The sequence below is a fragment of the Lithobates pipiens genome, unplaced genomic scaffold, assembly GCF_037356315.1.
Source record: "Lithobates pipiens isolate NorthernLeopardFrog02 unplaced genomic scaffold, aLitPip1_a1.2 Scaffold_13, whole genome shotgun sequence".
NCBI lineage: Eukaryota > Metazoa > Chordata > Amphibia > Anura > Ranidae > Lithobates > Lithobates pipiens.
The window spans coordinates 73,453,885-73,480,724 of NW_027507718.1; the positions used below are offsets into that span (position 1 = coordinate 73,453,885).

Genomic DNA, 26,840 nt, shown 5'->3' on the forward strand with positions numbered 1-26,840 from the left:
CACTACATATAGTAAGCCCCGCTAATCTTGTTTTGGGTTACACTGCCAAAACAAGTTGTAAAAATGCATGCAGTAGTTTGATTTTACTTTGTCTTCTCTATGATGAACACTTAGGCCCCTTTCACACTAATGCAACTTCAAAGTCGTGCGATTTTGCTACGTTTTCAGGGAATGCCTGTGTAAACTTGAGGTCTATGGATCTCAACAAGCTTCAAAGTCAGACCATAGTAGTGCAGGGACTACTTTGAAATCTCATAGATATGAATGATACTCATTTAAAATCATGGGGTATGACTTGTCATGTGACTTTGAGGTCCCAATTTGCAGGACCGGTCGCACAAGTGTGAAAGGGGCCTAAATGGTATGCTTTTGTATCTTGTACTTCATTCTTTGTCCCTTGATGGGTGTTTAGTTATTTTTATCTTTGTATAGTATATACGCACTGGTCACTTGATTGGGTACACCTTGTTGGCACCCGGTTGGACCCCATTTTGCCTTCAGACCTGCCTTAATTTCTTGTGAAATAGATTCAACAAGGTGTTGGAAACATTCCTCAGAGATTTTGGTCCATATTGATATGATAGAATCACGCAGTTGCTGCAGATTTGTCAGCTGCACATTCATGATACAAATCTCTCATCCTACCACATCCCAAAGATGCTCTATTGGATTGAGATCTGGTGACTGGAGACCATTGGAATACAGTGATCTTATTGTCAAGAAACCAGTGGTGAGATGATTTGAGCTTTGTGACAGTGCATTATCCTGCTGGAAGTAGCCATAAGAAGATGGGTACACTGTAGTCATCATAAAGGGATGGACATGATTTCACATTTACACCAAATTCTGACTCTACCATCTGAATGTTGCAACTGAAATGGAGACTCATCAGACCAGGCAATGTTTTTTCCAATCTTTTGATGTCCAATTTTGATGAGCCTGTGTCAATTGTGGCCTCAGTTCCCTGTTCTTAGCTGACAGGAGTGGCATCCGGTGTGATCTTGTCCAACATAATTTAATATAGCAGTATACACTTTAAGAGCCACATTAAAATCATATTATTGGAAGATAGAAATAAATCACATAACTGGAAGATTAGAAAATTGTCACCGTTTTAGAATTTTTTTTTTTTTAATGTTTGGAGGTTCAACGTAATTTTCTAGCATGTACTATATGTGAGAAGTGTCAGAAAAAGGCCTGGTCTTCAAGTGGTTAAAATGTGTGAACAAGTTCAACATATTCTGTGCAAGTCAAAATCTGCAAGTTTTTTTTTTTTTCCATCAGTTTTTCTGCATATATGTGGTGAATGAGGCCTTAGCGAGATGTATTAGTCATAAGTTGTACTCTACTAGAGCAGTTTTTTTGTTTTGGAAATAATTACAAAAGGTTGCACTGAATATTACGGTATGTAGTAAAATTGCATTCTATACCTGTTTGAGCCTTTGCTTGCACAATCATTTTCTTGTAATTTTCCCTTTTATGCGCCAAATATCGCACAGTTAAATTTGACGTGTCACTGAGAAAACAGTGTGGTTTGTTAACAGGAAATGTACTCTGAGCCCAGCATTGTTGTTCTCTCGGTTCACAGGGCTTACATGCACAGAGGAACAGTCTTTTCTTCAATGGCTAAGAGAAACTGAAGGTGCTTCCACATAGCAAAAATGCTCATTACATAATCTTTAAAATCTGTTGCTGGTTTCTGTGGAACTGTGTGGGTGAACAGTTTCAAAATGTGTGAAGGATTTCTGGGTAACTGTAGAATTACAAGAATGCTGTACAGGCAATGTGACAAGGCCAATGGAGCCTCTGTTACCAAAGGCCTACAGTGGATATATGCTGTTCTGGGGACAAGTAATCAAAAGAACCCCTATCTACATGCCAAATAGACATTAAACAATGCATGCACTTAACAATTGTTGGTTGTCCCCAGAACAGAAATAAAGGGTCAATCTTCCAATGGGAACGTCATTTTTGCTAACTTTGACAACCAGGGATTCCCTTATTTTGAAGGGATTTCCCTTCACATCCTGATGCGGCTATGGGATAGAAAGTGAGGGGAAAGCTCTCTTATTGGACACACATGGTAAAAAAAAAAATACTAACAAGGGTTAAATCCCTCCCTTACTCTAAAAAGCTTTTCCTTTAGTTCAAATTGAAACACAATGTTTGCAGGCATGATGGCGCCTATGACTCCACTTCCCCCATTGCTGGATGCCTGTATGGCAAACAACCAGGCACCATTGTGGTCACATGGAGGAGTTCAGCGAGAGATTCTATAACTGTTTGTAAGCTCTAACCAAAATAAAGTGGTTGTAAACCTCAGACATGAAATATGAACAAAGCATATCCTTCTATAGCAGGGGTGCTCAAACTTTTGAAGAGCGAGGGCCACCTAAGCGACTTGGTAACCGGTCGCAGGATACAACGAGCATAGCGGGTGCATTTCAGCCCACTCTACTCTATAGAGCCCACTCTACTCTTTTTTTTTTTTTGTTTCTTTTTGCAGATCGGATTGGAGGTAGGCAATTGTAAACGGACACAAATCCATTTACATCTTCTACTCCTTAGAGGTGAATGGAGGGTCCAATTGGGTCGGACTAACCATGTGAAAGGGCTTATGGCTCAGTGCAGGTAACCCCCAGGTGCAATACTCTGCACCTGCGGATCAGTTTGAAAGCAGCCCAGTAACCACTGCAGAATAGATATGCCCATATATATATATACTGTGATGTTAGTAATAAATTTACTATTAATAACGGTATTCTATTCCATCACAGAGCAGGAGGTCGCGGGCCACATCAGAGGGCTCCGCAGGCCACATGTGGCCCTGGGGCCACAAGTTGGGTACCCCTGCTCCTATAGTGTGTAGATTTATACACAGACAAATAACTTAAAGTGAAATCCATTCGAAAAAAATGAAAATCCCTGCATCTATAGCCACCAATATTCTAACGCTAACCTCTCTAGCCCTGAAAGGAAAAAATCAGTATACGTTTCTTTTCTGCAGGCGATCTGACCCCATCTACAGCGGCGGAAGCTCTGATCCCACGCTGAGCTGTCAGTTGCGGCTTCTCTGTAGAGGCGGGTGCAAGGGACATGTCCGTCAACTGAAGCCATATAATGGCTCTATGGGTGACGCCACTTCCCATTCATTTCACAGCCGTTGTCGGGCGTGTCCTCTGCAGAGTTTCTGCCGCTGGAGATTAGGTGAGATCGCCTGCAGAAAAGGTATGTATACTGATTTACTGATTTTTTTTTTTCTTTTCAGGGCTAGAGAGGTTAGTGCTAGAATGTTGGTGGCTATAGAGGCAGGGATTTTGGTTTAAGCCTGGACTTGCACTTTTAACAGGAAAAAACAAAACACACACACACACACACACACACACACACACACACACACACACACACACACACACACACACACACACACACGTCTTAATCCAGAACAGTAACTGTCATTTCTGTCTGCTGCTTCATTCCTCTGCTATCAGCAAGAGTCACTTATGACAATTTTTTCTGACCCCAACAGAAAAAAGGTGACAGGGAAGGGATCTCCAGCTGATTGACAGTCCCAGCTTTGTTCCTGTGTGATGGGGGTGTGTCCCTTCCCTCCAGAGTAGATTTGATTTAAATCAAGCCACTTTAAATCACGATTTATATCACTAGTAAAAAGGCTGGCTTTAAATCAGCTCAATTTAAATAACATTTTTTAAAGAGCAACTGTCATCTCTGTCCAGCATCTACTCCTCCTCTCACCCGCTGTTGACTCACAGACAGTCCCATTCATTTTAATGGAACGGCTGGTGATGCGGCAGTGACACAACAAGGTGAGGGACGTGGCTGCAGCAGGTGAGTAGATGCCCGCTGACAGGCGCTGCCATGATGGATCTGAAATGACAGGTGCTCTTTAAATGGTAAGCATCTATTCTTGCTGGTAGTTAGAATCTTTAATATTTGCAAACAAAGTAAAGGTTTTCTATTTAGAATAATAAGCGGTCAGGTTAGTAAAACAGATATTAGAACCGATTCAATCATATAATCTGTAGTGTACATAGATTTGCGAAACAATGGGATAAAGAAATATTCCTGAACTTTGGTTTATCTTATGGTTACTGTGAGATTGTGTGAATGCATTAATGTTATCTCTGCTTGCAGAACTTGGATTCATTGAACGAGTTTACAAAAAATTTAAATATTGCAGAATAGACAGCCTCATGCTAAGTATTCTAAATAGAAAACTATCTTTAGATATAGTTTTACTACAAAAGCATTTTATTAAAATAAATTTGATAAAAAAACGCTCCCAAAACACCCCTGCCCGTTGCAATGAATGGGCAGCGCTTCTTAAGCGTCTGAAAAGCACAGCAGCACTGGAATTTTTAACTCCTTTTTTGGGGTTAACCACTTCCCACCCGGCCAATGCACATATACGGCCGGGTGGGAGCCGTCTACTCCTGATAGGACGTTCAGGAACGTCCATCAGGAGGAGCGGGATCGCGCGCGCGTGCCCGCGCATCGGCGCGATCCCGATGCGCCCGTGTCACCCGGACACGGCGCATCTCAGATCGGCAGGAGGGCTCTGTGATTGGCCCTCCTGATCACATGACGGCCGTGTCCAATCACGGCCGTCATGTGATGTAAACAAACAGCCGGTTGCTAGGCAATCGGCTCCTCCTCTCCTCACACAGAAGTCATCGCTGAGGAGAGGAGAGCAGATTGCTGCAGCCGGCTGATGATCAGTGAGTATGAGCTGTTTTTTACAGCTTTTTACTCACTGATCTTCAGTCTAGTGTAAACACACAACACACCACACAGTGTAAACACAGTCCCCACACATGTCCCCATACCACACACATGTCCCCAAAACATACATGTCCCCAAAAAATAAAAACACATGTCCCTAATAATAAAAACATGTCCCCCACATATGTCCCACTAAAATCACTTGTCCCAATGATTATGTGCACACATATGTACATGATCATTTGCGTACATATGTCCGTGATCACACAAACCAATTATTATACACTTAACGGAATTTTTTTTTACCAAAAACATGTAGCAGAATAAATTTTGGCTTAAATTTATGACAAAATTTGATTTTATTGGATTTCTTTTAAAATAGAAAAAAGAAAATATTGTTTTTTTTCCAAATTTCCACTTTTTTTGCGCTTATATCGCAAACAATAAAAAACAGAGTCGTGAATAAATACCACCAAAATAAATCTCTATTTGTGCGAACAAAATGATAAAAATTTAATTTGGGTACAGTGTAGCATGACCGCGCAATTGCCACTGAAAGCGCTAGAGCGATGAAAGCTGAAAATTGGGCTGGGAAGGAAGGGGGCGAAAGTGCCCTGTATTGTAGTGGTTAAAAACACCCCATGAGCGGCGCTTTATTGTGAAAGCACAGGCGGCCCCAGTGTGAAAGGGGTTTTAAAAAAAAAAATCATTGATTTTTATCCACCTAGCTTCCCTCCAATCATCTCTCAGACCTCTCCTGACTGAGCTGTGCAGTAATTTCAGCTCTCCAAACCTTTTTTTTTCTGACAGCTCACACAAGCTTTATAAATTCCAGACTTTGAAAGGCTGTAGGGAAGAAAAGACTGCAGATTACAGTTTATGTGGGAGGATTTGTTTCATCTCTATGTATCACCTGAGACCAGTCACTTCATTGGATATATGTACGGGTTTACAGCCACTTGTTTTACAGAAGGCTTCTCGTCCCACCTACAGGCAAGCTGATTTTGGAAAAGCACATATAACCAGTTCAGCTCTTTGGATGTACGAGTGAACCTTTGATCACAAGCTGATGGCTGCAGTAGCGGCTATGGGGAGGGAGAGTGCTGTGCTGTGTGATGTCACTTCTGGTTTCAGATGCACCTTTTCCAGGCCAGCACATCTATCCAAGCCAATCTGTGCTTGGTTAGAAGGCATGAAGGGTAGGATTTAGGGTTAGCACATTGTGCTAACCCCTAATGTCTCCATAAAAAGTACCTGTCACCTGTCCAATGCTATTACATAGGGTTTTATTAACCCCTTGCTATAGCAATCAAGTAAAAAAGAAAAGAATGTGTGTGTATGTATATGTATATGTATGTGTGTGTGTGTGTATGTGTATGTGTGTGTATATATATATATATATATATATATATATATATATATATATATATATATTATTATTATTATTAAAAGAATAAAAAATTGCCTAAACCCCACCTGCTCAAATGCAAGCCCAGGGTATGCACGCATATGTAAACGACGGTCGCACCACACTTGTGACGAATCGCTGCGAATGCTGAGAACAATAATCCTAGCACAAGAGCTCCTGGTTTACTCTAAAATGAGGAGCTGTAAACACGTTTAACAACTTGCTGACCACCGTATAGCAGTTTTACTGCTACAGGCCGGAAGCTGTGCGCAGGATCTTGTGTAATATATATGTGATTCAGCATTTCTGTCTGTAGAGGGTGCAAGTACACAGCCGGTGGGCCGCTTATACTGTGACTTTTTCACAGCAGAAGCCAAACTGTAGTTTCTGGGCACTCGATGTCCTCTGGCACCAAATCGATTGTCGGTAAACAACACAGACCAGTCATCTGTCTATGTAAACAAGGCAGGTTGCCGTTCTGACAGGGGGGAAAGGAACGTATTCTGTGTTTTGCAAAGCAGGGACTAGAATCCATATCTTCCCCTAGTAAAAGCAGCACATACAGTACACATAAACACTTATTTAACCCCGTCCCAGCCAGTGTCATCAGTACAGTGACAGTGCATATTTTTAGCAGTGATAACTGTCAGTGTCGCTGGTTGCCACACAGTGTCAGTGTCCGATTGCCTGCTACAAAAACGCAGTCCCGCTAAAAGTCGCTGATCACCGGCATTACTAGTATAAAAAATTTAATAAATCAAAATTCCATAAATATATCAAATTGTTTTTAGACGCTATAATGTTTGCGTAAACCAGTCAATAAACGCTTATTGGGATTTGTTTTACCAAAAATATGTAGCTAAATACATATTGGCCTACATTTATGAAGAAATTAGATTTTTTTTTTTTTTTTTTTTATAATTTAATTGACTGTTTTATAGCAGAAAGTATTTTTTTTTTTTTGTTTATAGCGCAAAAAAATAAAAAAAGCAGTGGTGATCAAATACCACCAAGAAGATCAGTTTGTGGGAAAAAAAGGACATACGTTTTATTTAGGTACAGTATTGCATGGCCACACAATTGTCAGTTAAAGTAATGTAGTGTTGTATGGCAAAAAGTGGCTTGGTCATGAAGGGGGTTAAATCTTCCAAAGCTCAAGTGGTTAAAGCATCACCTAAGGAGATTTTTGAGCACCATGGTTTTTGGTAATATCTTGGGTGCATGCAATTTTAAGGCATGGAACGTCTACGTGGAACCAATCTATCTAGTCATACAACCTCATCTTTTATATTTTAAAGAGCAAGTCAACTTCCATCTTTAAATTATACTTATAGGTAAGCCTATAATAAGGCTTACCTATAGGTAATGTATATATATCTCTTGAACGTGTGCTTGTTAAGGACATATTTACTGTACATGCAGCCATTGACATCATTGACGCATATGCTCTGAAGCAACGACCACCCTGTGCCCTGACTGGCAGCTCTCACACATACGTGGGAGTGACGTCATCGCGGCTCCGGCCAGTCACAGAGCTGGAGTCCGCAAACCCAGAAGCAAAACTGGTAATGATGGAAGCTGTATCCAGCTATGACATCGCATTGCTGGAAGCCTTCCTTTTAAGGTAGGTTTTACATAATGTGCTAGTATGCAATGCATACTAGCACATTATGTCTTTGTCTTGCAGGTAAGGAAAAAAATGTGTGTTTTTGCATTAATTCATTTTATTATATATTTTTTTTTCTTGAAAATTTGCATTTAATAAACAGTTGTTCAAATATCATGTGACGTAAAAAAAATTGCAACTATCACCTTTTTATTGTACAGGGCCTCCACTTTCAGAAAATATCTAATATTCTGGGGGTTTAAGTAATTTTTACATGTATAATAAAAATAAAAAATAAATTGCTCTGGAGCCGAACTGGATAAACGGCATGCCGTTTGAATGAACCTTTTGCTTCAGTCAAGTGTGTTGCTAATGCTGTGGATACAGAATAAAGGTTGTACTTTGACTAGTTGGTCTGTACTCCAGCTTTCATAACTCATCCACCATTAATATTGTCAAAGCCAAAACGGAAAGGATTTCCATGTGTTTTTTTTTTATTTATTTATTTTCACAAACAGGCCTTGCTGTTATTTACTCCCATTCAGACTCCAAATATAGTAGGGACTAATGAGTAAATGGCATGTGTATGTGAACTTAGGAGAGCACATGGCCTTTGCTGATCCAGTATACCCATCTATGGAGAGGTCTGTGTTGGTGCTCGTGGGTGTTCTGTGTCAGCACAGGCTAAAAGGCCGGCGAGTGAGATGTTCACTGGGCCATTGACTGACAGACTGTGTGCCTGTACTCATCCCTCACATGAACTGTTCAATTGGTATTCTATCTGTGAATGTAATGTGTAACTGAATATTAGACATGTAATAAGTGTATACCTATAAAACCCATTCAGTGTACATAGGCTAATTTTATTTTGCATTTGTATTTCAGTGTGTAAAGACCCACCATATAAAGTAGAAGAATCTGGGTACGCTGGTTTCATTCTACCCATAGAAGTCTACTTCAAAAATAAGGTACTTTATGATTGAAATTTGTGTAATAATTATCAACAAATCCTAAAACCATTTTTCCAGTCTTTGATATGTTTGCCTTAAAATTTGCAAGCAGGTATGTCGTAAAAACATGGCCAACTCTGTTTTATATGCATATTTCAAATATATATGTATAGGGTCCCTAACTCTTCAACATACATCATATAGTATGCATGTGATTTGACAAAGCAACACGTTTGCTGTAATGTTCCCTTCACAGCAGCATAACATACACAGTACTACCAGGTGTATGTTATGTTGTTTGTTTTGTCATAGGCATTCTGTTTTGTAAGTGAGAGATATTATTTCTCCACCGAAAAGAGTTTTCTGTATCAAGGTGTATGTAACCTGCCATTAATAAGTTTGCTTCTTAACATGGTTATACACCTCAGACTAGAAATCCTAGAACAAAGCATATTTCTCTATAGTGTGTGCTTGTCTCAATCCAGAGCACAAAGTGTCATTTCTGTCTGCTGCTTTGTTCCTCTGCTATCAGCATGAGTCTCTTCTGGCAAGTGTTCCTGACACCAAGAGAAAAATGGTGATGGGAGGGTTCTCCAGGAGTCTGACAGCCTCAGCTCTGTACCTTTTTTGTTCCTTCTTTCCTTCCAATCAGGTCTCAGAGCTCTCCTCACTGAGCTTTGCAGAGTGCAACTTCATCTCTCCACCCTATTTTTTTCTGAAAGCTCAGACAACTTTGTATACATTTTGAACGGATGTAGAGAAGAGATTGCTGCAGATAAACCGGGTACAACTTACACAGAGATGAAACAAATCATCCTACATATCACCTGAGGCCAGTCACTTCCCTGGGTATATGTAATGCCCCTTTCAAATGTACGACCTGAAAGTCACGCAACTTTAACGCGACTCGAAGCAATGCCTGTGCAATCTTCAGATCTTTGGACCTTAAGTTGCATCAAAGTCAGACCAAAGTAATACAGGGACTACTCTGAAGGCGCTGGGCCTTAAAGTCGCACGGGTATGAATGATACTAAATATAATAGGGTACGACTTGTCATGTGACTTTGCATTCCCAAGTTGCAGGACAAGTCGCACAAGTGTGAAACGGGCCTAAGGGTTTACAACCACTTTAAAATTCAAGGTCCATGGCTGCATTGCTAACCCAGCAGCCAAATCTAAATTCTTGGTCTGCATAGTTCAAAGCAGTGATTTAAAGTAACCAAAAATGTTTTTTCTTTGTTTTATATACAGTGGGGAAAGGGTAAAACCCCTTGTAGGTTTTACAGCTATCTAGGACTCTGTTACTTCTCCCCCACCCACCCAGCTGCCCACCTAAGGCTGCCTACCTAAGGCTGCCTTCACACCTGAGCATTTTCAGCTCGTAAAATGGGAGAAACAAAACACCTGAAAAATGCCCAAAAAGCAAAACCCCATTCATTTAAATGGCTCCTGTTAACATCTGAACGTTTTGTAGCCTGAAGCTCAAATTACACAAGCTTTTTACAGGAGTTTTACTGCTTTTTACATTGGTGACTTTTTGACCTGTGCAAAAACGCGGCAAAAACGCATGACCTTCTGCCTGAAAATAAAACGCTCAGGTGAGAATGCAGCCTAAAACTTAACATACAGCCTGAGGAGGCTGTACACATCCCACAGCAGAGGAGCTTTGTTCCGCTGCAACTTTGAAGTAGAACTATAGACAAAACTTTATCTTTTTTCATTTTGGATAGAGCAAGGGAAGGCTATAAACCCTGTCGGATTTTTTTCCCACCATCTGTGTCCCATTGTGGAGATTTCCCTTTACTTCCTGTCCCATAGCCAAACAGGAAGTGAGAGGAAATCCCTGTTAATTAAGGGACCCCCAGCTCACCAGAACTAGTGTCCCCAAGGGAAGATGTCTCCTCTTTTTCTGAGGCCAACCCAAATGTTGGGATTGTCTTGTATATTTACTTTCAATCATAAATGGTAAACAGGACAAAGAGACTGGGCAAACCTCCTTTATAGGGACACAGAAAGCAATAAAAACTAACAGGGGTTCAGCACTTCATCCCAAACTAAAAAAAAAGTTTTGCCTTTTAACCACTTGCCGTCTTCTGCCCCATAACAGATTTATTTCTACAGGGTGGCTCTTCTGTGCAGGAACACGTGTGTGTGTGTGTGTGTGTGTGTGTATATATATATATATATATATATATATATATATATATATATATATATATATAATGTCATTCTGCACTTCCGCCTGCAAGGGAGTGATTAATCACTGCCGAAGCCGATCTGTTGTTGTCAGGCACTGGATCTTCAGTAAAACACACAGAATGGAGCTCTGGCTATGTAAACAAGGCAGTTCTTACGAGGGAAGTGATGGATTCCCTGTGTTAAGCAGGGCATAACATCCATTTCCTTACCTAGTAAATGCACCTAACACAGAACACAAAAACACTGGTTAGGCACACACTGGTTAACCCTTTGATCAACCTAGATGTTTAACCCCTTCTCAGCCAGTATCGTTAGTACAGTGAAAGGGCATATTTTTAGCACTGATCACTGTATTAGTGTAACTGGTTCCCACAAAGTGTCAAAAGTGTAATGCCCTGTACACACGGTTAGACTTTCCGATGGGAAAATGTGCGATCGGATTGTGTTATTGGAAAATCTGATCGTGTGTGGGCTCCATCTGACTTTTTCCATCGGAATTTCCGACACACAAAGTTTGACAGCTGGATCTAAAATTTGCCGACAACATTGTTTATATTCTGATCGTGTGTAGACCATTCCAAAGTGCCACGCATGCTCAGAATAAATTATGAGACGAAAGCTATTGGCTACTGGTCTAGTCTCATCGGACGTGTTGTACGTCACCTTGTTCTGAACGATCAGATTTTTCAGACACCTTTGTGCTATTGTGTGTATGCAAGATAAGTCTGGGCCAAAATCCGTCAGAAAAAATCTGACGGATTTTGACGTCGGAATGTCGGACCGTGTGTACAGGGCATTAGTGTCCGATTGTCCAACGCATTTTCCAAGTCTTGCTATAAGTTGCTGATTGCTGCCATATCTAGTATGAAAAAAAAAAAAACATAAATATACCATAGTTTGTATATGGCTATAACATTCACATAAACCAATCAGTATATGCCTATTGAGATTTTTTATTTTTTTTTACCAAAAACGTAGCAGAATACATATTGGCCTAAATTGATGAAGAGATTTGATTTTGTTAATTTGTTATTGAATATGTTTTATAAGCATAAAAGTAAAAAGGGAAGGCTAAAAAAAAAAATAGAGAGACATGCAGCTACCATATTTAGGAATTGGTAAGCTGCAATATAATAATCAATTTGCTTTTGTGTTCATTACTGCTTTAATGTAGCACACACAAATTTTCTACATGGTGGAGGTGCCTCAAAAGTGTTAATCTATCCTGATCTTTTTTTTTTACAGTACAAGCTCCGCCCCGATTTGTTTCGCCCTTGATTAGGCTGGCTTGTGTTTGCAGCTGCTGATTTTGCTTAGGAGCCAAATATATCATTTTTTTATTGTAATGGAATGCACTTTATGACCAAAAATGAGCTTATGTCTGGTTTTATTAATTGAGTGATGATGAAACTTTTCATCATAGTGTCATCTGTCATATGAATATATCTTCTACAGCTAATTGAACCTAATGTTTTATAAAGAATGATTAGCGGCTTTTGAATTGCTGTCAGACATATGTTTCACAAAATATTTGCAGACGTCAATCACGTTTTATAAATGCTTTCTTGATTGTACGGTGACTTGCATAGACCCTGGACTTGTTCTTGACTTATTTAAAGTGACACTAATGCCTCGTATCTTTTTACCTACTATGATAAAAGATGATTATTATTGGCACACACACAGCGCAGCTCAGATCCACTCACCCACTCCCTCCTCACATGGTTTGATTGACAGCAGCAGAAGCCAATGGCTCCCTCTGCTATCAGACGGTCTACTGAGAGCAGTGAGAAAGACAAGTGCTACAGCAGACAGGCTCCCCGCTGGGTCGAGAAAGGACTCAGATAAGTGTTTGGGGAGAGGGGAAAAGAAACAGCAAGGGGACATTTTTTTTACCAAAATGCAGGTAATGCATTAAAGAAGATGCATAGGCAAAACTTTTTTTGCCCCTGCTTCTCCTATGGATCGGAGGAGTGCACTTCATTCTGCACTTCTGTTACCCGTTTTCAGCCTACAGAGGGCTAAAGTCTCCTGTAGGCTGATGGCACTCAGCCTGTCCAGGCTCTGCATGGATCCTGACTTTGCAGTCATGATCCACCTGGATGCCTGGTGAGCAGCTGCCTCAGCAAGCCGATGGGAGACTGAGCAAGTTTGTCCCACCCCTTCCACAGCCCAGCGCTCCAGTGAGCACTGGAGGGGCAAAGCAGAGAGTCAGTGACTGACAGTCACCAGCTCTCTGCTCACTAAAGATTGAGAACCGAGTGACCAGCTGTCTTTGATCGCTCAGTTCTGGGTCTTAGAAGCAGCAGGGGGCAGATGCAGCATCCACCTAGATGAATATACTTATTTAAGTAAAAAAAAAACTTTTGACTTTAGAACATTTTTAATGCTTTATACTCTAAGTAAAGACATGCTCTTTAAGTGATTACACTTTTCTCAGTGCTAGGACCACCAAGATGCTGTGGGGCAACCCCTTCAAACAGAAGTTGCCATCAGGGTGGATTTGATTTAAATCAAGTCGTTTTAAATCACTAGTTAAAAGGTGAGGTTTATATCAACTTGATTTAAATAGTTACATAGTAGGGGAGGTTGAAAAAAGACACAAGTCCATCAAGTCCAACCTATGTGTGTGATTATATGTCAGTATTACATTGTACATCCCTGTATGTTGTGGTCGTTCAGGTGCCTATCTCATAGTTTTTTGAAACTATCGATGCTCCCCGCTGAGACCACCGCCTGTGGAAGTGAATTCCACATCCTTGCCGCTCTTCAAATCATAGCTTTTACAGAGCAACTGTCATCTCTGTCTCCCAGCAGCTCCTCCTCTGACCCGCTGTTGACTCACCAACAGTTCTTATTCACTTTAATGGGGTGGCTGGTGATGCAGCAGTGACACAACAAGGTGAGGAATGTGGCAGCAGCAGGTGAGTGGATACCAGTTAACAGGCGCTGCCATGATGGATCTGAAATGACAGGTGCTCTTTAAATGTAAGGACTCATTCTTGCTGGTAGTGTGGGGGACCCAATGTGCGTGCCCACGGGCATGATTGCCACCGGCTACATGTGATCATGTGCACAATAGCTAGGGGATTTGTGTGTGTAAACACACAAATCCCTGTTCTGTCAGGGCGGAGGAGACCTATCGTTTGTTCCTACTAAGTAGGAACAACGATAGGTCTCCTCTCCCAGTCTGTCCTTTCCCCATACATTAAAACACACTGAGGGAACACACATTTTAACCCCTTGATCGCCCCTGCAATCTCCGTGATCCCAATTCTGTCAGGGAATTAGAGAGAGATTGTCTGTTCCTAGTGATCAGGAACAGTGATCTCTTTGTACTCCCTTTCAGTCCACTCCCCCCACACTTATAAACACTTCCGTAGGACACAGTTAACCCCTTGATCACCCCCTAGTGTTAACCCCTTCCCTACCAGTGAAATTTACACAGTAATCAGTGCATTTTTACAGCACTGGTCACTGTATATGTCAGTGGTCCCAAAAATGTGTCAAAAATGTCCGATCTGTCCACCGCAATGTCACAGTACTGCTATTACCGCCATTACTAGTAAAGAAAAAAAATAATAATAATAAAAATGCCATAAATCTTTCCCATATTTTGCAGACACTATAACTTTTGTGCAAACAAATCAATATATGCTTATTGCGATTTTTTTTTTACTAAAATAATTTAGAAGAATATATATTTGCCTCAACCGATGAAGAAATTTGTTTTGTTTTTTAAAACATTTTTGGTTATATTTACTATTGCAAACAGTAAAAAATATTGTTTTTTTTTCAAAATTGTCGCTCTTTTTTTTGTTTATAGTGCAAAAAATAAAAACCTCAGAGGCGATCAAATACCACCAAAAGAAAGCTCTATTTGTGGGAAAAAAAGGACGCAAATTTTTATTTGGGTACAGCATTGCATGACTATGTAATTGTCAGTTAAAGTGACGCAGTACCAAATTGTAAAAAGTGTTGTGGTCAGGAAGGGAGTAAAATCTTCCTGAGCTGAAGTGGGTAACATTTGCAAGCAAAATGAAGGTCTCCTATTTAGAATATTAAGCTTTCAGATTAGTAAAACAGCGATATCAGAACTGATTTTAGGTTAAGGGCTCATGTACACAGGGCGTTTTAAAAATGCCAGCGCATTAGACGCATTTTTAAATTATCGTTATTTTGCGCTTTCCCAAATTTTTGCAGTTAGCGTCTTTGGACATTTTTCATTAAAAACACTCCCTATAATGTTAAAACCTTAAATGTGGCTTGACATGTTTAGCCGCGATTGGATGCCTTTTAGCCATGATTTTTGGCATTTTTCATTTTTACTGCTTCTGGAAGCACAGGCTGTCATTTTATTTTTTTACTGCCCCTAAACGCTTATGCCTCCTATGGGAGTACGCAAGCCGAGTTGCAGCTCCGTGTGTCCATTCAGACACTGAGCTGTGGTTCAGCTCAGCCCCCTCTCTCTCCTGATTGGCTAACTGACTTTGATAGCAGCGGGAGCCAATGACGCCGCTGCTGTGTCTCAGCCAGTCAGGATGGAGAGTCCCCAGATGGCTAAAACACCCGTGGAAATCTCTGGATAGCGATGGGGCTCAGGTGTTAGGGGGACCAAGGGGGGTTGCTGAACACAAAAGGTGCATAGAATGCATTAAGATAAAATACCTTCTGACTTTACAACCCTTTTAAAAAATCAATGTTTAGTAACTGAATATCTTTGAAAAAACAAACTTACAAAAGGAACTTAAACTGAATATATCAGCTGGGTCCACATAAAAAAAAAAAATTCAAACACGGTCCTTTCATCACTGCACGTCTTATCATGATGTTGTTTCATTTGGGCCACTAGGCCTTGCATCTCTTTGTTGCATTGCTTGTATTTTGCATGCATATCTGCTTTACCTATAGGTAGGGGAACTTCATTACCATATTCCCAAACTGGCTCTTTTACTGCCTGCTGTCATTTTGCTCCCCAAGGGAGGAATAAAGCACTTCAAGCTATGAGCAGAAAGATCACAGGGTTTATAAGCTGCTTGGAAGGTTTCAATTTCCTTTTTACTACTTGCCCTTCTTCCTCACACTTAGAGCCTAGCACAGATGCATTTCTCTTCAAACAATCATACAGTTTGAAGTGTACATAGATTTGCAAAACTGTGGGATAAAGGAATATTCCTGAACTTTGTTTTATCTCATTGTTACTGTGAAACTGTACAAATTGATCAATGTAGTGCTTGTTATCTCAGCTTGCAGAGTTTGGATTCATTGAATGAGTTTAATAAAAATGTAAATATTGCAGAATATACAGCCTCGCGCTACATAACTAAGCTCCATTTCATGCTGAATAAACTAAATTATTAAACTTAAGTAGAAAACTATCTTTAGATAGATTTTTACTCCAAAAGCATTTTAACCACTTCCAGACTGCCCGCCGTCATTATACGTCGGTACTTTGACGTTGAATACTGTTATTGCAGCAGATAGCTGTCATAACCCTGGTATTTTTAAAAACTGCGGGCGGACTGCTTTCAGATAAAAGTGGTCTCTGCGGCAGATTCGGCATAAGATCACTTCTGTCAGCGGCGGAAGAGGTGGACACCCCCTCTTGTTGCTTCTCTGTCATCTACACTGCTTACCGCAGTGGTGGAGACGATGAGGTTCCTCTCCTCAGAGGCTGGAAGTTGAGTGAGGGAATGATGGCCCCCATGTGACTCCATACCATTGGATAACGGACGCAACGTCAAACATCACTTCCACCCAATGGTCTTAAAGGGGAAATTTTTTTTTATAAAAAAAAAAAAAGTTTTTTTTTTTTTTTTTTATTGCGTTTAAGTGTAAATGTGAGATCTACAGTCTTTTTGACCCCAGATCTCACATTAAAGAGGTCTTGTCGTGCTTTTTTTCTATTGCAAGGGATGTTTACATTCTTTGTGATAGGAATAAAGATGATCCAAAAATGTTTCTTTTTTAAAGGGATAGTGTAAAATCAATTAAAATAAAAAAAAAGTAAAAAAAAGTAAAGTGCCCATCCTGCCATGCTCGTGGGCAGAAGCAAATGCTCAAACCACACGTGAGGTATAGCTGTGATCATTAGAGCAAGTGCAATAATTCTAGCAAAAGAGCTCCTCCTGTAACACAAAACTAGTAACTTGTAGAAATTGTTAAACTTTGCCTATGGAGATTTTTAAGGGTCAAAGTTTGTCGCCATTCCATGAGCGGGCACAGTTTTGAAGCATGATATGTTGAGTATCAATTTACTCGGCGTAACATCATCGTTCATAATATCTAAAAAAAAATTGGCTTAACTTCACTGTTTTCTTATTTCTTAATTAAAATTGTTTTATTTTTTCTCAAAAAATTGCATTTGTAAGACCGCTGCACAAATACGGTGTGACATAAAGTATTGCAATGACCATTTTATGCTCTAGAGTGTCTGGGGAAAAAAAAAAAAGAATGTTTAGGGGTTCTAAATAATTTTCTAGCAAAAATACCTGATTTTAACTTGTAAACATCTAGTGTAAAAAATAAGTCCAGTCCTTTGGTGGTTAATAAAATACATTTGATAAAAATCAAAAAAATCTAAATTTTTTTTTTTTAAAAGAATCATCAATTTTTATCCACCTTTGTTGCCATTGTAATCCAAGACACAAAGTCCTGCTGTATCAATAGCTTGCTGCAAATCCTTTTTTCTTTGTGTTGTTTCCTTTGTGTGAAATACCTGGTGTTCCTGCCAGTTCTTCTGCTTTTCTATTGAAAACTGACCACACTGGACATTAAAGTTCTTCCTGGTCAGTGTTCTGGCTGTGCTGGGAACTCAGCCTACTCTGCTCAAATTATCAGACTTCTGCTGATACGCTCCCCTGCACTGCCATTCAATGGGAAGGCCCTTTTTTTGTTATCCTCCCCAGGTCTCTAAGATCTTTATGCAGCTGAAAACCGAGATCATGTGATCAAAAAAAAAAAAAGGAGGGGGGGGGGCGATTGAAAAGGCATTTACAGCCTTTTCTATGCACAAATGTTTTGCCTTTCATTCCTATTTTAAACGGAATGGGATGTTTTACAAGAAGAAGGTTTACATATACTTTTAAAGGGAACCTATAGAAAAAAAGTGTGGGGACAGGCATCACTTAAATTTGCCTCTTAAAATACTGGTTCCCTGGCTACAATGCTGGTGCGATTGCTTCTGAAACAAGATTAGAAGAATTGGCTTTACTTTGATATTACTAATCCATATAATTGTCCCAGATCAGCCTCATAGTAATGCAGTTGTGCAGCATTTCCATGATCAGGTCAGGAAAGGCAGCCTCTGTATTTTCCAACCTCAGTACAAGTATTTTTTAAACCTAAATTCAGGATTAAAAATGTATATTTCATGATATTTGTATAGTATTATCCAGGGGCCCAGCGGCCTTTAGATGGGCCTAACAAAAATGCCGGGATTTATGGTTCTAAGATGCTCTACAAAATACTTAATATGTGTAGGTACCTGGAGGAGCCTCCTAACCCAAACAATACATCTTATAGCCACAGATACCAGGTTTCCAATAAATGTGAATAATACATTATTCTTATGTGTGCAAAACTGTAAAATCGAAGTTGGAACTCATTTGTTATATATTTGTTTCCTTTATCTTACCTCAACCTGGTTCGTTAAAAAGTCATAAGGTTTTTTTTTACCTAAATGCATTCCATGCTCTAGGTAAAAAACCTTTCTCCTATCACCTTCCAGAACCGCACACCTGAGAGATGAGGGTTCCTTCCTACAGGAAACGCAATCCATTGACAATTTTTTATAAGTCCCCACCCTTCCCCTTGATCCCCAGTATTGATTGTGTTTCTCCCGAACACAGCAGCATGTTTGTTTTGTTTGGGACCCAATGACTGGGGAGTGTCGGATGGTCCCCTGTTGAGGCATGTTCTAGGGAACCAGGGAGGGCTGAACTAACCTGCCGGATTGTCATTCTCACAGGTTGCCCTCAAGGCTGCACCAGCGCTCTGGCCACAGGGAGTGCGCGCCATCGCTGTAAGTGCAGAAAACCGCCTCCACCAGCTGCTCTCTTCCTCATAGGATTCCTGGGGAGAAGCCATTTTGCATTGGCAGAAGTGCTGCCTTGCTCTGGATAAGGTCACGGCCGCCTCACAGGAAGTGGGCAGCACCAGAGGAGCAGCGTGCCCAGGATGTACCTCTAAAATGTCAGGAAACAGCGTGGAGAGCGGCGTGGGGAAGGAGAGATGGAACAGGAGGAAGGGATGGCGACTACAACTGCGGGCAAATCCAAATCAGGGTCCAGTGAGGAGGGGGGGTGAGAGACTGTGGCTTCTAAGGAGTCTGAGAATCCCTGGCCCAGTCAGGACAGGCTGGGTCTCACTAATCACCTTACTCCCCCTGCCAGTACAAGCTCGCAGTTAGGGGGAAGACAGAGTAAGTTAGATGTATGCTCTACGTCTTGTCTTACAGAATCCCCCAGAGGAAACCAGGAGGCCCCAAATAAACAGCCTCTTTCCGCAACAGGGCATAGCTCCTCAAAAAAAAGGATAAGCTTCCAAAATTCCATTCCAAGCTTTTCTGCTATAATTGTATTAACAAATTAGCAGGGAAAGAGGCTTTAACCTTAATGAAGAAGTTCCTTTAATCTACGCAGACATGCTGGCAACATTTAGATTTTCCATGAAGCAGCCTGACAATCAACAGTCCAGGGCCCTCACCCAGAGGAGCTTGCCCTTAGAGAAGGCCCATCCTCCCAGGAAAGTCTCTCCAGCGGGGGAGCCCAGTGCTCTCCTCCTGTCCTCACAGCCACTACCTCTAGCTCAGGTAGAGAAGGAAGAGGAGGATGGGGGAGAAATGGAAAGCCAGGTCAAATCAGGCCACAGCTCAGATGGGGAGGTGGATCCAAACTAGCTAAGCGAGACACAGGAGGATGTCAGGTTAAGGAGACACCTCTTTGTCCTGGAGAATCTGGATGGGCTCCTACAAGCGATATATGCCACAGAGAAGATTCCAGAGACTCAGGGTGACCTCCGCACAGGACAAGATATACAGGGGGCTGAGCAAGGCTCAATCCAGGGTGTTCCCACTCCACCAGTCCCTAAAGGATCTGATCCTACAGGAATGGAGGGAACCTGAAAGGAGAATTGTCAGACAAAAAACCTGGAAAAGGAGATTTCCCTTTAAAGAGGATGACGCAGAGACATTTTTTAAGCTCCGAAAACATGATGCATCTCTGTCTCAAGTCACCAAGCAGTCTGACCTCTCCTTTGAGGATGCAGGCAGTATTAAGGATCTGATAGACTATAAATCAGAATCCCTCATTAGAAAGGCTTGGGATGCAAATACATCAGCCATGGGTCCAGCCTTAGCAGCAGCCTCTGTAGCCAGGAATGCAGACTTCTGGGTGGAAAAGCTGACCAAACACCTGTCACAGGAATTTGAATTTGATGACATCCTTGACTGCCTATCAGTGATAAGAAAAGCCATTGCATACCTTGTAGATGCCGCAGTTGAGTCTGCAAGATCCTCGGCTAGACGGCCGCATTAATCAACTCAGCTAGAAGAGCTGTCTGGATTAGGGCCTGGGGAGGAGAGGTCACATCAAAGGCTGAACTATACAGCTTTCTCTTTCTGGGCTTATTGCTGTTTTGGCCAGGGCCTAGACGATGTCCTGTCTAGATCCTCAGAAAAGGGTAAGTTCCCAGTAAAGCCCAAGTAAGAACGTTTTTCGTGGCCCCCCCAGTGGCAACCGCAGCGTTGAGCCAAAAAAGAGCCCAACAGGAGGTGGGGCAGTGGTAGGGGAAGGCAAAAGAGCAACTTACTCTTTTTCTCCCCCAGAGTTGGCGCCAAAGAAACTAAGTGATGCCAAGCTCAGGGTGGGGGTCGGCTGTCTAACTTTGTCCCACAGTGGGAAAAGATATCAGATAGCGCCTACATCTGCCAGATCCTGCGAGAAGGTCATCGCCTGGAATTTTAGGCAAAACCCCCCTCTATGATCGCCCTCACACCCCCCAGGGATACCTTGAAATGATCCGCCCTTCTGGATGGTATCCAGGAAGTGGTAGAACAGCAGGTGATTGTACCTTTACAAAAAGAACAACTATACCAAGGATTCTACTCCCATTGTTCACAAGCTGTCGGGAAAGTATCAGCTTATAGTAAACCTAATGCCCTGTACACACGACCAGTTTTCCCGTCTGAATAAACTCTGAAGGTTTTGCGTCTTGCGTACACACGATCACACCAAAGTCCGACGGTCAAGAACGCGGAGCGCAAAGCGGTGGGAGAGGCCCTAAAATCCTTTCAAGAAAACCTAAACAAGGAGGTTCAGGTCAGCTCCGACAACGTCACTGTTGTAGCTTATTTAAATCACCAGGGAGGCACCAGGTCCAGATCCCTCCTGGAATTATTCAAGGAGATTCTGGACTGGGCCAAAGGGAAGGTCCTCTCCATATCAGCTGTCCACATAAAAGGGACATGCAACATCAAGGCAGATTTCCTCAGCCATCGGAGGTATTTCAAAACCTGGTGCAGCACTTAAGCCACATACACACTATCAGATTTTCTGCTGATTTTTGTCTTCAGATTTACCAAAACTATGTAGTGCAAGGGTCTGCCTGATTGCATACACATTGAAACTCCTAAGGTTTGACCTCATATTATATGGTTTTGGTAAACCTGAAGGAAAAAATCTTCAGAAAATCTGATCGTGTGTATGGGGCTTTAGGAATCCGGAAATACATCTGTTTGCCAACTGACAGAACAGAAAGGTCAAAGAGGTATTTCTCAATTTCCCAAGGGAGGGAGTCAGAAGGCTGACGCCCTGTCTCAGACCTGGCAGTGCAGGCTCGCATATGTCCTTCCCACCCCTAGCACTGATTCTGCAGGTCCTTCAGAAGCTCAACCAGCCTCCAGGCCAGCTCCTCCTGATAGTGCCCTGGTGGCCAAGGAGAGCTTGGTTGGCAAGCTTAACCGCTTAAGCCCCGGACCATTTTGCAGGCCAAAGACCAGACCGCTTTTTGAGATTCGGCACTGCGCCGCTTTAACTGACAATTGCGCAGTCGTGTGATGTGGCTTCCAAACAAAATTGACGTCCTTTTTTCCCCACATATAGAGCTTTCTTTTGGTGGTATTTGATCACCCCTGCGGTTTTTATTTTTTGCGCTATAAACAAAAAAAGCGTAAATTTTGAAAAAAACTCATATTTTTGGGGAATATTTATTATAGCAAAATGTAAAAAATAATATCAAAAATGTTTTTTTTCCTCAGTTTAGGCCAATACATATTCTTCTACATATTTCTGGTAAAAAAATAAAAATAAAAAAAATCGCAATTAGCGTTTTATTGGTTTGTGCAAAAGTTATAGCATTTACAAAATAGGGGATATTTTTATAGCATTTTTATTAATATTTATTTTTTCACTAGTAATGGCGGTGATCAGCGATTTTTATTGTGGCTGCGACATAATGGCAAACACATTGGACATTTTTGGAACCATTGTCATTTGCACTGATTCCTGTGTAAATACTAGTAATGGCGGTGATCACAGATTTTTATCATGACTGCGACATTATGGCATACACAATGGACATTTTTGACAAATTTTTGGGACCATTGTCATTTATACAGCAATCAGTGCTATACAAAAGCACTGATTCCTGTGTAAATTACACTGGCAGTGAAGGGGTTAACCACTAGGTGGCAGCGTAGGGGTTAAGTGTGTTCTAGGGGCGTGTTTATAACTGTGGGGGGGGGGCGTGGCTGACTATGACACATCACTGAACTCGGAGCAGAGATCAGTGACGCTGTCACTAGGTAGAACTGGGAGATGCTTGTTTACATTAGCATCTCCCCGTTCTTCCTGCCCGTGAGGCGATCATGGGTATCCCCGCGGCGATAGAGTACGCAGGACCCGCGATCAGACTCACGGAGGTTCCGACCGGCGGCGTGCACACGATGGCACAGCGGCAAATTTAAAGGGATGTACCTTACACCTATTTGCCTGTCTGTGCCAGTCTGCTGACGTATATCGGCGTGCGCCGGTCAGCATGTGGTTAAGATCCAATGGCGGTGGCAGAGGCGTGGATGCTCCCAAACAGGTCGGATCTTCTCAGGCAGGGTCCAGTGCACCCAATTGCACCCAAGGCTGGAACTTTTCCTGCTGGCGGCTTGGCTAGTGAGCGGCAGATCTTAAAGCGTAAGGGCTGCTCAGAGAGAGTGATGGGTACCCTCGTTCTGAGCAGAAAACCAGTGACTAAGAAAATTTACTCAAAAGTTTGGAAGACTTTCTGTTCCTAGGGTATAGAAAAACAGATGACCTCTATCACTGTCCCGGTTATCTTGGAGTTTCTCCAGGACAGAGTAGAAAAGGGCCTAGCAGTCAGCACCTTCGGTTGATGATAGCAGCGCTCTCGGCCTACCTTGATACAAGACTAGCAAAGCAAAACCTCATTAAGCGATTCCTGGTGGCCAGGGAAAGGGTTTCCCTGGCCTCCAACGCAGTTTCCCACCATGGGACCTGACAAGGGTATAGAGGTGTTCTCTAAACAACCATTTGAACCTATAGAGGAGGTTCATTTTAAGTTTCTAACCTTAAAATTTTCATTTTTGTTAGCATTTACCATGACCAGGAGGTTTGGGGATCTACAAGGGCTGTCCATGAAGGAACCCCTTCCTATTGATACAGCCAAATAGTCACCCTCAGCCCAGACCCTTTGTATCTACCAAAGGTAGTATCTTTATTTCATAGGACACAACATATAACATTCCCGTCCTTTTGTGATAAACCAAAAAAGGAGAAAGAAATTAAATTTCATTGCCTGGATGTAAGAAGGTGTCTCCTTACCTATTAACCACTTAAGCCCCAGACCAATTTGCAGCCAAAGGACCAGGCCCCTTTTTTGCGATTCGGCACTGCGTCGCTTTAACTGACAATTGCGCGGTCCTGCGACGTGGCTCCCAAACAAAATTGGTGTCCTTTTTTCCCACAAATAGCTTTCTTTTGGTGGTATTTGATAACCTCTGCAGTTTTTATTTTTTGCGCTATAACCAAAAATAGAGCGACAATTTTGAAAAAAATGCAATATTTTTTACTTTTTGTAATAATTAATAACCCCCAAAAATATATAAAAAAACTTTTTAGGCCGATATGTGTTCTTCTACATATTTTTGGTAAAAAAAAAAATCACAATTAGCGATTTTTGATTGGTTTGCGCAAAAGTTATAGCGTTTACAAAATAGGGGATCGTTTTATAGCATTTTTATTAATATTTTTTTTTTTACTAGTAATGGCGGCGATCAGCAATTTTTTTTTATTGTGACTGCAACATTATGGCGGACACATCGGACATTTTTGACACATTTTTGGGGCCATTGTCATTTATACAGCAATCAGTGCTATTTAAATGCATTGATTCCTGTGTAAATGACACTGGCAGTGAAGGAGTTAACCACTAGGGGGCAGTGTAGGAGTTATGTATGATGTTATATGTTTTTTTTATTGTAGGGGGGCCTGGCCTGGCATGCAATGTCACTGATCATCCTTCCCTATAAAAGGGAACAGATGATCGGTGACAGCCACACTAGGAAGCACGAGGAGAGGTTTGTTTACACAGACCTCTCCTCGTTCTTCAGCTCTGTGACCCGATTGCGGGACACCAGCGGCAATCGGGTCCGCTGGTCCCGTGGCCACGGTCACGGAGCTCAGGACCAGGTCGGGAGCTCGCCAATGGCGGCACATTCCCGACCTACGGCTGGGCACTTAAAGAGCCACGTACAGGTACGTGATTGTACCCAGCCGTGCCATTCTGCTGACGTATATCAGCGTGAGGCAGTCCTTAAGTGGTTAACAAAGAAAAAGAGTTTAGGAAATCCAATCACTTACTAGTTTTATACGCTGGGCCAAGGAAGGGACTTCAGGCTTCTAAAGTATCAGTTTCGAAGTGGATCGGGGAGCTATCTCCCTGGCTTATGAGTGTTCTGGGGTGCCAGCACTAGCAAAAGTTAAGACTGATTCAACCAGGTCACTAGCAACTTACTGGGCTGAGAAAGCAGGGGCCTCCTGGGAACAAAGACGTAGCACATCCACCTGGTCCAGTCAGGATACCTCCTTTTAGCACTACCATGTGGAAGTGTTGTCACAGCAAGACTTGGCTGTGGTCCCACCCTGATGGTAGGCCTGTGTTTACTTGATTATCCTCTCAAGTGTCCTGGAAGGTGATAGGAGAAAACCTACATTTGACTTACCGGCAATGGTATTTCTATGAACCTTCCAGGACCGCAGGCCTACTTCCCACCCTATGGTGGAGGGAAAATGAGTTGAACACTAGGTGGTGAGTACCTATATGGAGTGATTGTCCTTGTGAACCTGTTCAGGATTACTTTATTACAAACTGGGAATCAAGGGGAAGGGTGGGGACTTATAAAAATCTGTCAATTGATTGTGTTTTACTGTAGGGAGGAGACCTCAACTCTCAGGTGTGTCGTCCTGGAAGGTTCGTAGAAATACTGTTACCGGTAAGTCTAACGTAGATTTTCAGTGCCTGTTTTGCCCCCTCTCCCCCTCCAAATACTTATCCAAGTCCTGTATCGATCCATCATTGCGCTCGCCTGTGGGTTTTCTCTCCTCTCTGCTCTCTTGATGAGAGCAGCAGGAGACATTGACTCCTGCCACTGTCAGTCAAATCCAGAGAGGAAGGGGCGGGCCCGTGCCATGCTGTGTGTGTCAATGGATGCACACAGCCTGGCTCGGGATTAAGCCCACACATATGCCACCATAGGAAGAGGCTTACTGTGCTCGCGCACACACAGAAGAGGAGGAGCCGAGAGCACTGGCAGGGGACCGCAGAAGCAAAAGTCATTGCACAGAGAGGTGCGTATACAATTTTTTATTTTAGGATAAAATAAATAACTTTACAACTGATTTAACTACATCCCGTCCACTATATAGACAAATGATGGTGGGTGGGTTGCCCTGTTTTGCGATGATGTCATATGACGTCACCCCAGTCTCACCACTCTTGCGTGCCGTGTCACTGGGATGCGGTGCAACCCCCGATCTCGGTAAAGAGCCGATGACGTGGCTCTTTACCCATTTGATCACTGGTATACAATCACAGCTGATCACGTGTAAATAAGGAAATGGCAGTTGCCGGCTCTCTTTGCCTCGCACAGAATGTGAGGAGAGGAGAGCCGATCAGTGGCATCTCCTCACAGGGGAGACCTGTACAAATAATCAGGGCACCAATTATCAGTGCCCTGATTATCAGTGCAGCCCCAACAATGCCCAGCAGTGATGCCAATTTGTGCCCATCAGGGAGGCCAATCTGTGCCCATCAGTGATGCAAGTTATTGCTGCCTTTCAGTGCCGCCCATCAGAGCCCCCTTTCATTGCCCATCAGTGCCACCTATCAGTGCTCATTAGTGCCCATCAGTGCTGCATATTAGTGCCTTCTCATCAGTGCCTAAAGATGGCCTGGGCCAGAAGTGCTAAGGGGTGTTTTTCACAAATGATTTCTCAGCAAAATAAAGCATGGAGACTTGGATAGATTGGGAAGTTTGCTTTGAATTTCAAAATTGAATTAAAAAGCGTTTTTTGGTTTGTGGTGCAGTGCAATTAAACTTTAACCATGTATTTGTTCATGATAGGATATCACCATAAATAATATAGTTTGCTTTTGATGAGAGTAGATAGTAGTAGAGAGTAGATACTTTGGAGGATGTTCATCATTGCTGTTTGAATGCAGGCTAAATCATAAAGGTGGTATGTTACTTGTAGATTAATTTGTCACATTATTCAGCAGACTTACTTAAAGGTAAGAATTTATTATAAAATTAAAGAATAATTTAATAATCAGAATATTGGTATGCTTTCTTGTTATTAACTATAAATGCTACTGTCATGAAGAGTCAACACAAATGAAAAATCCTTTAATACAAAATACTTAG

The 26,840-nt window shown here is 41.9% G+C and overlaps 1 protein-coding gene across 13 annotated transcripts in view; it reads left to right on the forward strand.

Annotated features, from left to right (window-relative positions):
* MLLT3 (MLLT3 super elongation complex subunit) overlaps positions 1 to 26,840 on the forward strand; it is a 387,733-nt gene that overhangs the window by 207,645 nt on the left and 153,248 nt on the right. For 6 of the 13 annotated variants that reach the window (XM_077475204.1, XM_077475207.1, XM_077475203.1 and 3 more), the window contains 2 exons: positions 8,643 to 8,725; positions 25,350 to 25,409. In XM_077475204.1, coding sequence (XP_077331330.1) covers positions 8,643 to 8,725; positions 25,350 to 25,409 — 143 coding nt within the window. Of the gene's footprint in view, positions 1 to 8,446; positions 8,547 to 8,642; positions 8,726 to 25,349; positions 25,410 to 26,840 lie in introns of those variants that run through there. The other 7 variants (XM_077475206.1, XM_077475211.1, XM_077475214.1 and 4 more) reach the window with 5 other exon arrangements.